Source organism: Pelodiscus sinensis, chromosome 1 (assembly GCF_049634645.1).
Source record: "Pelodiscus sinensis isolate JC-2024 chromosome 1, ASM4963464v1, whole genome shotgun sequence".
In the NCBI taxonomy this organism is placed as follows: domain Eukaryota; kingdom Metazoa; phylum Chordata; order Testudines; family Trionychidae; genus Pelodiscus; species Pelodiscus sinensis.
Genome location: NC_134711.1, coordinates 14,083,273 through 14,096,644, shown reverse-complemented (window position 1 = coordinate 14,096,644; position 13,372 = coordinate 14,083,273). Strand labels below are relative to the sequence as shown.

Here is a 13,372-nt window from a genome sequence, read left to right as displayed (position 1 = left end):
AGTATGCTGGCCAGTCTCACAGCAGTTGTGCTGCTCAGGGTGTATGTGCAAAGAGCCATATGTAAGAGTGACGTTCCAACTCCTGGGCTGTGTTTAGTCACACCTCGATATCTAGCTCCTGCTTCAGTGAGCTGACGGCTCTGGAATTCCTTATCCCTGGTCTCCTTTTCTCACTGGCTGTTTTTCCCCTCAATTTTAGCTGCCTTACCTCACAGCCAGAGGAGTTCAACACCATCGAGTGAGCTAGCAGCTACACCACCAAGCAGTCCCCACCACATCGTAGCATGGCAGACCGGGTGAGTCTCTGGGGGTGGGGTAGGATAGAGGATTAACGTTCCCTCGTCTTTCACAATGTTCTCTAGCCACTCCAAAACCACCAAGCTGACTTCAACGTGCCAGAGTTGCCTTCGAGTATGAAATGTAGATTTGATTTCATCTTTAAATAGATCATCACAGTAGTTTTGACACTTGAGGGAGAGAATATCTTCTTGTACAGTTCTTCCGGATCTTGTTCTTGCAAGGAGAGGACACTGGTAAAGAATAGGTCTAGGCACAGGAACACACTCAGATACTCACTGACCTCCGCAGAGAATTTTCACGTAGCCATGGGGAAACCACTAATTTAGACTGGTCGTGCATTTGCATTTGTCTGTCTTCCACACACAGGCTACGTCTACACTGGCATGATTTTCCGGAAATGCTTTTAATGGAAAAGTTTTCTGTTAAAAGCATTTTCGAAAAAATCGCGTCTAGATTGGCAGGATGCTTTTCCGCAAAAGCACTTTTTGCGGAAAAGCGTCCGTGTCCAATCTAGACGCGGTTTTCCGCAAAAAAGCCCCGATCGCCGTTTTCGCAATCAGGGCTTTTTTGCGGAAAACAGTACTATGATGTCTACACTGGCCCCTTTGCACAAAAGTCTTTTGGAAAAAGACAAAATGGCAAATGTGACACCGTTTTTGCCCAAACGGGAGCAGCATAGTATTTCCGGAAAAGCACTGATGATTTTACATGAGATCGTCAGTGCTTTTCCGGAAATTCAAGTGGCCAGTGTAGAAAGCTGGCAAGTTTTTCTGCAAATGATTTTGCGGAAAAACTTGCCAGTCTAGACACAGCCACAGTGTATACTACAGTGCTAACGCGGAGCCAACCCAGTGGTGGGAGAATTTCTGCAAAAACTGTGTAGGCGCCACCTGTGGTCCCCATGTTGGATGTAGCACTTCTACTGATTTTTCTTTATGAATGTCATTGTAGTGGTCCAGCTTCTCAGACAGTAATGGAATCTTGCAGTGTAAACAAGGCGCAGGGTGCTTAACTATGGCAATTCATGCACACATCCAGAAGGCTGGTCAGAGGCATGGTTCAAGGGTTGTAAGCCAGATAAAACAGGGCCATTTTCTTGGATCTATCTAGCATCCCATATCCCAGAGCTTGATTCGCAGAATGTTTTGTTCTGTGAAGGCACTAGGAGAGTCTTCAGGGAACACTGTTTGAGAACTGTTGCCCTAGGGTTGCAGAGACCTTATACCATTTTTAATGGTCTTCTAGGAGTAGTGAACTAAGATGTGGTGGGCTTATGCCACAGTCATTGCAGGGCACAAACACTGCTGAATGTTGAAATTCTTACTCTAATCTATCTCTATGCCCACTCTGTTGTACCTAAATATTTGGTTTTGTGGGAGTAAAAAAAATACTTGCAGATAGTCCAGCATAAACAACAACATCCACATGTGGCATTTGGTTTTATGGCAGCAATAATCCAGAAGGCATTTAAGAGAAAATTGTGATTTAAAACAAAGATGGGGGCATAAAAACAGACTCTCAATCCCCAGACAAGTTCCTCTGCTTTTCAGCATGCTCAAATTCAGCATGCTTGGCCTCCAAACCCCCTATGAACAGGTGTGGGTTTGGGTTAGGTCCAAAACTCAAGTGGGTATTTTTATTGGTTCCAGTTCAAAGGAAGCCAACATATTGCAAGACTCCAATATATGGCAGAAATCTAGGGTTAAGAGCTGAGATTTGCCCCATTCAGGCTATCGCTCTGAGCCCAAACCATAGCCCTGATTCTGCCTCAACCCCCATTGTAATCACCTTCCTCGGGCACATCCCTATGACGAATACAATTAATATGATCTGAAACCACTTGAGAAGTCGCCTGTTTCCAGGCAGAACTCTGATTTTTTTTTTCACTTTTTTCCATGCATCAGAACTTCTACTTCCAGCCTCACACAACAAAAAGACCAGGCCAGACCCTTGTGGGGTGGGAATGGGGCTCTGTAGATTTACATCACGTGAGGGTCTGGACCACCATCCCATGCAAAAAGGAATCAAATAGAAAATCCATTACTCGATTCATGCCTAGTTAAAATGACTCAACCATTAAGGGAACAAAATTTAAAAAGAGGCCACCACAGCAATACATGTTGATAATTCCCAGCATGAATCAAAGGTGCCTGACATGTTTTCTTATGTCACTAACTCTTTTGTCTTAAGGTGATTCATCAACTTGTTTTCCCACTGTGTTAATAAGCTCTTAACAATGTGTGTCATTTCTTTTCTTTAACATTTCCTCTTTACTGTTTCCTCCCTCTGCGCACTCCTTTGTTCAGAGAAGCAACAGACAACTCACCCACTATGGATGAGTCTCCAACTCACCAAAGTACTGATGAATAGAGGTATAGTAAGGGGATGTTTTATTCTTTCATCCCTTTTTCCTGTAGCGTGTGCTCTGCATATAACTGTTGACATCCCAGTATCCGTAAGGAGCAGGCATTTGGGTTGTATGGGCATTTGGATAGTAACAGCAAGAATTTGCTCAGCTCCTAGAAGAGCAAGTTTGGAAGCATTTGTAAAACTCGCCAGCATATGTGGGCGGCCCTTTCAGCAAATCTATAGCTCTTAGTTTTCCCTATGAAGATAAGTTTTGTGCCACTTGGGACAGGAATGCAAGTGGATAAGCACGGCCTGCCAAAGCACACTGGACAAAATGCTGGGGGATGTTTCTGTGGAGAGGAAGGATGGTTTAAGTCTCAGGAGACCAAAGTTCATTCCCCAGCTTAGCCATAGGCTTCCTGTGCAGTCTTAGAGGCAATTTATTGGAATCTGCGTTGTCCCTTCATGCCAAGAGTTATTTTCAAGAGTGCTAAGAAAATAAAATCTAAACAACAAATTGATCAACTAAACAGTTATAAGTCACCAAGGCTACGTCTAAACTGGCAGCTTCTTGCCTAAGAACTTTTGCGCAAAAAAGCTCTGATGGCCATTTAAACCATAGGGCTTTCTTGCGCAAGAAATTCATGTCGCCTGTCTACAGTGGCCTCTTGCGCAAGAAAACTACATTCCTGTGGTATGTAACCCATCATTTAAATCAGCCTCCATATTGATGACTGGAGGATGGCAAATGTGACACCAATTTTTAAAAAAAGGCTCCAGAGGTGAACCTGGCAATTACTGGTGAATAGGCCAAATGATTTGAAGTTTCAGTAAAGAACAGAATGATCAGACACAAAGAGGAGCATGATTTGTTGAGAGAGTGTCACTATGGTTTTTGTAAATGGAAATCATGCCTCGCCCATTCAGCAGAATTCTTTGAGGGGTTAACAAAACGTGGACAAAGGTGATCTAGGCGATAGAGCGTACTTAGATTTTCAGAAAGCCTTTGAAAAGGACCTTCACTAAATACTCTTAAGTAAACTGTCATAGGCTGACATCTCATGGACAGGTTAACCATTACAAGGTAGGCATAAATAGTTTTCAGAATTGAGAGTTAATAGTGGAGTCCTGTGGGGTCTTGTAGTGGGACCAGTGATTTCAATATAATTATAAATCATCTGGAAAAAGGAGTAAAGAGTGAGGTGGCAAAATTTGCAGATTATACAAAACTACGCAAGATATAAATCCAAAGCTGAATGCAAAGAGTTACAAAGGGATCGCCACAAAACTCGGTGACTATGCAACAAAATAATAGATGAAATTCAGTGTTGATAAATGTAAAGTCGTACACATTGGAAAACAATCCCAACTATACATATAAAATCACGTGGTCTAAAAAGCCAACAGACTTGACTGTTTAGAATCATTAAGAAAGGGATAGATAACACAGAAAATACCGTATTGCCTTTGCATTAATTCATGGTATGCCTATGCTCAGGTCACCAAAGTCATTGTCCTCACACAACCACACAACGGCCCTTAATTCTGTAAGGCTAGCATGAACCTCATTTTTTAACTCACTGATTGAAAAAAAAAGTCCTCAGGCAGTCTTGCTGCTAGTGTCCTGGCCTATCCTGTTCAAATGACTTCCAAGGCCCACTTGTTATCACATTTCAATAGCTATGCTTAAGGTGTGCTACACAGAAGCATTGAGATGACAACACAGGTCCTTTCAACCTCCTTTGTGTCAGTCACTAAAAAAACCCAAGGTTTTATTCCCCCGTATTGGTGGCCAACCCTGCCCCCTAGTCAGAGGGGGAAAAAGCACTCTGGAGAATCACTCTAAGGTTATGTCTACACTGCCCTTCTCTTGCAGAAAAACATATGCAAATGAGCAGGGCTCGACAAATTATGCAGTCTACGAACCCGGAAGAACCTGGATCCGGCGATCTGCACATGCGCATATCGCTGGACAGTGCGGTTCAGCGAGCCCTGCAAATGACACTTAAGCATGGAATATCGCTATGCCTCATTTGCATAATTAATGAGCACCCGTTTTTGCTCGAGACATTTTTTTTCCAGAAAAATTGCTCTTGTGCAAGAGGGGTTTTTTTGCGCAAAAAGGAGCCATGTAGACAGCAAAAGCAAACACAGGTGCTCATTAATTATGCAAATGAGGCACAATGATATTTCACACAGGCTCATTTGTATATATTTTTCCACAAAAAGGCTATAGTGTAGACATAGCCTAAGGGAAAACCACCTACATACAGGACCCACTACTAGAATGTATCAAGGTGCATGTGTGTATCTACAGCAAATACACTCACACTTTATGCACTGGTAGAAAGGGTTCTTTCTTTAGACACTCCTCCGTCATCTCATTTAGGGAAGAATGCCTGTAGAAACAAGCATTCCTGCATGTGTGTTTGTACTAGACATGACTCATCTTTTCAGCTATCAGTCATGTCAGAAGCACCGATGGGAGCAGGTGCTACTGGCCAGACGTTTGTCTTGCTCTCCAAAGAGGGACAGTAAGATGGCTTTACAATTCTGTACATTCTATTGTGAGGAAGGGCCAAGAAATGTCATTTGAACTCAGTTTTGTCCAGATAAATTAGCCTAACCCAAACTGGCCTGTAGAGATCTGAATGAGAACTGTTCACCTAGCAGTGCTTCCATGGAGGTGAGCTGCTCTGGAGAGGACTACTTGGGTGGGTCTTTCCTGCTGAATCTGCCCCAGTTGCCAGCTCTGTGATTGTATAGAAAACCAACGTTACAAAGTGCTAAAGAGCATGCTGCATTTTCTTTACTTTCCCATTCCTGTCCCATGGTGGTGTGTCTATGGTTGAATTTTTGCATGAACTCTTGCTGTAGCATTCATTCTAATGGTAATCTCCTTTCTTCTGTAGGAGCTACAATGATAGCTGTTTCCTGGATTCTCCCCTCTATCCAGAACTAGCAGATGTCCAGTGGTATGGACAGGAAAAAGCCAAGCCTGGGACTCTAGTGTGAACCCCTGACCTCAATCTGATCACATCAATGCCATTCTGAGATCACCTCACTGCCTCTCATTTGCCTTACCCAGATGCACTGTCGCCCGGCACCAGCTTCAACTCTAAGCACTTTTCTCTAAATGTGATTACAGACGCCACTACAGATACTGGCCCCATGATGCAGCTGCAACCACCAATGGATAGCAGTGTTTCAAACTAGATTGCCACGGACTGACATACAACTCCCATAGCCCAAACCAGCCACGGGGTGGGCACAACATAGATGACTATGTTAACAGCCAGATGGCAGGGGCTTATTCCTTTTAAATACTGAAAGCCTTTCGAGGTATAAATACAATCGTATTGGTCTGTGGCCTGGGAAAATAGTAACAGTTCTACAACTTGAAATCTGAAGCCACCAGAACATTAGTTAAGTGGCTAAGAGCGCGGTTGTGAACAACATCCTTGACTCCTGGAGTATTTATTTGGAGTAATGAAAAGCTCCTCTTGCTTCAGAGATGTCAGAATATTACAATCAGTTCAGTGCTGCCAAGATCGCAGAATTACCAGGAAAGCATGGGCAGCATCAGTTTAAATTAGCCCGTTTCCTACAATTTGGAAACTTTTTTTAATTCCTTCCTCACGTTAAGCCCTTCCAAAAATTAAACCAGTAACACTAACAACCCACTGGGATGAAGAAACACCAGAGCTCTGGGCTGGTATTGTAAAATCACTCTTGAAAAGCTGCTGTTAAACTGGACAGACACAAAGGTTGACAAGGGGGTATTAGCGAAAGCAGAGGCAAGTACTGCTATTCTTAGCATCTGTGGCTGGCACAGGCTAACGACCAATACAGCCAGGTTTTGTTTAGTTTTTTTTTTTTTTAAACATAAGGTGAAAAATCGCCAAACGCCGTTCTATGAATAGAAATAACCATTACATGATATCCTAATTATGCACAAAGTATTTAACGTGAAATCAAAGGAAAGCACATTAATCAACATGGGAAAGCCACATTAGCATAACGGTTCAGACTATTACGCTTCTGGTAGTGCCAATGTAGCAAAGGGCTCATCACCAAAGTATTGCTATACACGGGACCCCACTAGGTTGTAAATCAGAAGCGGGGGTTCAGTAGTGTTGTCTACTAACCAGCTGTCAGTAAATTTTTCAGATTGCAAGAAGGGACCATAATAAATAAAAGCTAATGAATGAGTAACCTTGATGCATTCGACACAGACTCTAGTTTTTCTACTGATACCAAAAGGAAACACACAAGAGAGCCGTGACAGGAGCTGCAAGTTTACATGTACTTTGGAGCAATGCTATAAATGTCAAGCCATCAAACTTCAAAAGGCCTCAAAGACACTTTTGTACTGAACTCGTGCACAAGCTAGGTGGGTGTTGAAGCTGGCACGTCTAGTCTTCACTACGGTGCTATGCTGTTTTTTATTGCCACTAGGTGGGGTGGGGTTCTCTCCCCATTTGTGCATGCAGATGATGATTTCCTATGGGAAAGGCAATTAAAGACATGGCTGTAGGGGGTTACTTTGTGAAAAGCAGAAACTGACATTAGCTTTAGGTTAAAGAAATAAAGTGCGTGTGCGTGTGTGTGTGTGTGTTCTAAGAATAACGCTAGTCTACCAGACCAGAAGGGCAGGAAATTTAAAACTAAACTTAGGGGCTGCCACAGCTTTTTTTGTGTAATTAATAGCATCACTGGAATACTGTTTTGCTGGAAGCTTTTAAGAGCACAGATTTCCTATATCTAGGCTTGGAAAGATTAGGGGTATGGGGTTTTTCCTGTGTTTTCCTACATTGCTTATGTGTATTGACTTATTTAATATGCTGCCCTTACCTGCTACCTTGCAGTCTCCCAATACACCTGTGAGCTATTTATTGTAGGAACTGTGGCTGGGAAGAAGTGAGGCACGGGAAGGTTATCTGACTTGCTCAAGACATGGACTGCAGATCTAACTTTAGGTGTTAACTATAAAAATTACCTCTCCATAGCGCTGACAAATTTTTGCCCTGCAGGAAATTTAAAAAGCTTCAATCTTGGTGTCCTTAGCCTCTGTTCACCAGAAGCTGGCAATAGGATGGATCCACTTGATGAATACCTAGTCTATTCAGTCCATCTGAAGCACCTGCCATTGAACACTTTTAGAAGACAGGATACTGAGCTAGATGGACCTTTGGTCAGACTCAGTATGGACCAACATTACTAATCATTCCAAACCTAATGTCTGTGGAAGTCAAGAATCATTAGAAATCATAGTTGACAATAATCATCTCTCTTGCTAGCCAAGCACCCCACAGATCTGACAGCCAGGAGATTGCAATGAGCAATGTGTGTTTATTTTTGCCTTTCTCGAGATATGACTAATGAGGGGATTGTTCTTACTGCCCCCACTTCTGTTTTTGGATGGAGAGGCGACATCATTGATTAATACCTTTTGATGATTAAACTCTAATCCTTCCAAGTCTAACTATAAACAGTGGTCCCATGTTAATCACCAGGCAGGAATTAGCCCAAGAAGGTCAGGGGCTTTGTGCAACTGTCTATATTTTCATTTTCCCTGGTGAATCATTTTTCTATATAGCCCTTTTTATTTACAGGTTTCAAGCCCTGCAGCACAACAGGGCTCTGGATGCTACATAATACAAATAACTAATCAAAATTAATTGCTCCCGAATCAGGACAGGCCTGCAGTTTTGCAGAGGGGCTAAAGGGTGGCAGCCCTGAAGTTCATTGTGTTTGAAGTCACATTGGAAACAGTTTGGCAAGCCTGCACTGCAACGAGGCTGGAGGAGAGAAAAAAATCTTTTGAGAAAAGGATTGGGTTTTGCTTTGTGGTCTGCTTTTCTGTTTTGCAATCAAGGCACATGAGAGCCAGTCTGGTAGTAAAGACATTAAGTAAAACAGGTTTTACTGTTTAGTTCAATTCAATTATACACAAATGTACATACAATGTTAATCATATTAGATTAACATGGTTAAGTATAACATGGAGAGGTAAAACAGAACTGTTCTATACAAGCACTTGACTACCAACTTCCTAGCCCCTCTCTCTCTTTTTTTTTTTTTTTAAGGCCCTTCTCTGATAGAAAGCCACTGTTGCATTCTTAGTGTCTCTGTATGAAATTCCCTTGGTTTAGCCAGAAACATGGCATATGCATACACCATGCCATATTGTGAGGCAGGGTTTATTTTTAAATGATACTATATGCAGTCGAGTGTTGAAAATGTCAAATTTGTTTTCATTCTGTATTAGTTTTAGTTTTGGACATAGCAAACCCCATTCAGGTGCTATCAGATGACCAGTTACTGCTTAGTTAACTAGATGTAAAGTTTTACATATATATTAATGTCAATAGTTTTATTACAAGTTGTGTAAAATGGACTCTAGTTTAAAAAAGAAAAAATAGGTCTCTCAAACTGTCTTTAGAGCATGTAAAATGATTTTACTGGATTCTGTTCAATGGTAATCAAGGGGGAAAGATGTAGAAAAAGTTGCAGAATTTCAAAAAAAAATCTGCTTTTAATTTATTCTTTTTGTATTAAGAATTTGTATAGTTACCTTTACATTTTGCAAAACAGTGTTGTCAACACTTCCTTATTAAAGCATTTTCAAAATGAAATGTTGCGGCAGCTTTTTGAGATATTAAACAAGATTGAACAACACTCCTTTCTGGGTATGTTCACCAATAGCAGAAGCCGGTAGACACTATGACTAATCTGTGATTTATGTATCTCAAAATCACTGGTCACTTTTGGAAAACTCAACTTGTAGTTTTGCCCTTTATCTTCAACCTCTTGTCACAAAAGGAAGATTAACGTGTCACTAAAGGGCTAGCTTGGGTGGTAGAACATTAGATTACATGTGTTAATGAAATCAGCCAGGACATGGTAGCAACAATATTCTACAGGTGGTCCCCGAGTTACGAACGCATCGACTTACGACCGTTCGTATTTACGACCAACCTCCCATTAAGCGCTTTACAGCCGGTCCCTAAGTTACGAACACGTGATCCGCACTTACAAATAGCGCGGTCACATTTAAATGAATGGAGTCCGACTTACAAACTGATCGAGTTACAACCAAGTGTTTGGTTCATAAGTCGGAGACTATCTGTATTTTTAATACAGAAAAATCATCCAACCAATGGATCCTCTTCTCTTTTGGTTCTCTTTGCCTCTTTGACCCACTCTAAGCATTTCCTGGGCTTGTACACCACAGGATGCGAGGCCCAAGTGAGACTGTCTGGTAGCCACTCTGACTACAGGGTGCAAACAGCTTGGGACCAGTTTCTTCTTTGGCACAGCTCAGCCATTCACCAGCAGAAACTAGACAGTGCCTCCTACATCTAGCAGCATTACGCTGGCCCTGCTGACTAGTGAGAGGTAAGACTTCGCGCTTCATCCAGGGAGCTGGTGCAGAAAGAAAGGAAGGAGGCGTAACTCCCAAAAAATGAGTAACGCTAGTTCAAACCAAGGGGTTTGGTTTGAACTAACGCGTCCTGGCGCGCACTTTCACTTTCAAAACATCTGGCATTCGGCGTAATGCCCCGGCGAGATCATGCTAATGAAGCGCGGGATATTTAAATCCCCACTTCATTGACTATTTCGAATGCCTGCATTTGCATCCCTAGTTCGAACTAGGGTGCAAGTATAGACATACCCTAAGAGGGCAACCAGCTTTCCTTTGTGTTTGGACACCGGTGAGCTTTTGGTGTGGCACAAAAACACCAACATGAATCTGTGGTGTAGCAACATCAAGAGGGACTAGATTACAGCACTAGCTGAGATGCTGGGACACCTGGGTTCAAACCCCTGCTGCATGACAGACAGCCTGTGTGACCTTGGGCGAGTCCCTTTGTCTTACCATGCCTTGGCTCCCCATCTGTACACTTCCCTGCCCCACAGGGTGAAGGGGATCCTGGTATGAGGCTAAATGCACTGAACACAGTCACTCAGAGAATTCCTACACTGTATTTAAAAAACCCACCCAGCAGCTCGGCGCTCTGGTCCAGTCTCTGGCATGAGGGGGTTGTGCTAAAAATAGCTGTGTCACTTTTTGGGCTCAAGCCCTGATCCCAAGGCGCAGGGTGGGTTTCAGAGCCTGAGCATTTACACAGCAGGTCTGGGTGCCATTAGCATGAGCCTAGCAAGCCCAAGGCTGCAGACCTGGGCTCTGAGCCTTGCTTCTGCACTTTTAAAACAGTGGAGAGGTACCCTCAGAAACAGGCAAGAGATAAGGTATTTTATGTGGTACATCACAAGGCAGCCCTGTGTCTAATGCTGTCAATGGCAATATCTCATTACAATCAAAAAAGCGACTGTGACCCCATGCAATCCGAAAACAAACTTGCCTTTCACCCGCTGTAATTTGAGAAGGAGGGGAATGACCTACTACTATCATCCTCAATAAAGGGGACTAATAGCAAACAAGGCTCAGGAAGCCACTCCTTAGCTATGCAAACAAAGTAGGGGCTATTCTAGTGGTGGCATAAAATGCTCCATTTACCCTCAATCAGTTCACTGTCAATTTAGTTTGCTTGCTTTGAGGGCTGTGGCTAAATGACATTTTGGTTTATTTTTCCTACATAATAGATGCACCCACCCTTGTTATGGAATACATTTATATCAGTAAATGTCATTCCTGGTTGATGTATTTTGAGGTCAGAAGGGACCAGCATGATCATTCTAGTCTGATCTCCTGCATAACATGTAGAACTGAAGGAGCACAATTACTGTGCATTATTAAATCAGAGAGTCTATGTACACCAGCTTGAATTATATTAGGCCATGTTCTTGGAGCAGAAATAATGATTCTAAAGACAATGCTTAGCCTTAACAGGAAGTAAAAAGAGTTGAAAAGAGCAAACTTCTCCCAACTTACTTTAGCGAGCAGCCGAAGTATGAAAAAGGGAAAAGCACACTGAAGGGCAGCCAATTCTCAGTTTGATCACACTATTTAGTGCTTTGTATTGAAGTCCCAGCTTCTGGTGGTAAGTGACTATCTGAGCTTTCATTTTAAAAAAAGTTTCTAGCTCTCCTGGCTGCAGAGAAAAGCTTGAAAATTTGAATGCTTAAGACTCAAAAGAAGGTTAAAGACCCCAATTTATTTTTTAATGATTTCCAGGATATTTGCATGCTTGGGGTTGGCAGTGCTGTACTACTACTTTGGGTATGCAGTAGTTTTAGTAAGTTACCCTTTGATGTGGGCTGATTAGATTTTAATCTCTGACTATCGATTAACCATTCATTTATCAGTTGTATTCCGGTGCTAGAAGAGGTCCTTTTCAGAACTGGGGACTGTAACAGGATACTCTCTGGTCCTTTAAGGGAAGTTTGGCTCCAATCCAGGTTAAGACCCAAATGGGCATTCACAGGGATGTGGCCTTGTCATCTGATGGAAGGTATAATGTGAACCATGTGACTGAGAGCTGGGTAAGGCTAGTTTCTCATTCAGCCTAGTGAGAATAAGGACAAGGCAAGATTTCTGTCTCTACCTAACAGAACAGGGAAGCAAACCGGCAGGGAAAGGGGAAAGGGGCCTGTAAAGAGGCAGGAAAGATTCAGGGAAGGGAAAAGGGCTCAAGGCCGTGGAGAAAAAAAGAGTCAGGGAGGAGGCCTAGAGGCAAGGACCTCAGAAGGAAGCCATTCAGAGGCGACAGCTGTAGCCAGGGTGGGAAGAAGGGTTACTGAGCAATGCTGTGTCACAAAGACCACCGATCCCAGGAAGGGCTGAAGGATGGTTTTGCAGCATGACTCAGAGGGCCACGCAACCCAACCAGCAGGGAAACATAAGCATGAATTGCCCAACTAGCAGGGAGCATCTGCAAAGCAGAGTGCATATTGAGGCAGAGATGGCTGCTGGAAAAGTAAAAGAAACTGCTGGTGTGTTGATAGCCATCCAAATCCTGCCCCAAGCTTCTTGCGGTTATTTCTCTTTCCACCCAACACATCACAAACATTGCCACTGAAAGTCAAACTGAAGGAGAGGGAAAGTCACCTCTGGCCCTAGCGGATGTTGGCTGCTGTTGTAAACTGGCAAAAAGGTTTGGATAGGATGAAATGTGACTTCTAAATCCACCATAAATCTCAACTCTAATCATTAGTCTGTGGCTCCTACAGAACACAAACACCCTTGTGCAAAAACACCCTGGATACATTAAAGACCCCGCCCTGACCACATGATTAGCAAATTTTCTTAATTAGGACGATTCACACCCAAGTTTGGTGTGAGTGAGGGCTACACTTTATATACATTATGGTAGTGCCCAGAAGCCTCAAACCAGACAAGAACCCCAATGTGCTAAGCACTGGGCGAACAGAGCAAGTGTCGTTGCCCTGGAGGAGCTCCACGTCAACAGGCAGGACTGGCCAATGGCAGATGAGGAACAGAGACACAGAGATTAAAGTGATCTGCCCAAAGTCACAAAAGACAGAATTTGAACCCAGCTCTGAGCTCCAGTTTAGAGCCTTCACCACAAGACCATATATCTTCTCTAACGCTACAGGATCAAGACCTTTAGATTCAGCACTAAGACAGTTTCCTGCTAATGCAAAAACGGCCAAAAAGATCTCAGAAATATCCAGTGCATCTGAGGAAAACCTTAAACTTCTAATTCTAAATATATTGTATCCTCCCAACCTGCAGATCTGGACAGCTGCTGATGCTTGCTGGTTACATCCTCCCTCTCAAACTATTTAATCTGCA

General features: G+C 42.9%; 1 protein-coding gene across 11 annotated transcripts in view; it reads left to right on the top strand.

Annotated features, from left to right (window-relative positions):
• The window catches only part of FRMD4A (FERM domain containing 4A), a 567,858-nt gene extending 558,571 nt beyond the window's left edge, over positions 1-9,287 (top strand). For 9 of the 11 annotated variants that reach the window (XM_075926045.1, XM_075926048.1, XM_075926044.1 and 6 more), the window contains 2 exons: positions 200-296; positions 5,562-9,287. In XM_075926045.1, coding sequence (XP_075782160.1) covers positions 200-296; positions 5,562-5,664 — 200 coding nt within the window. In that variant the 3' untranslated portion in view covers positions 5,665-9,287. The other 2 variants (XM_075926068.1, XM_075926063.1) reach the window with 1 other exon arrangement.
• Positions 9,288-13,372: the final 4,085 nt, after the last annotated feature.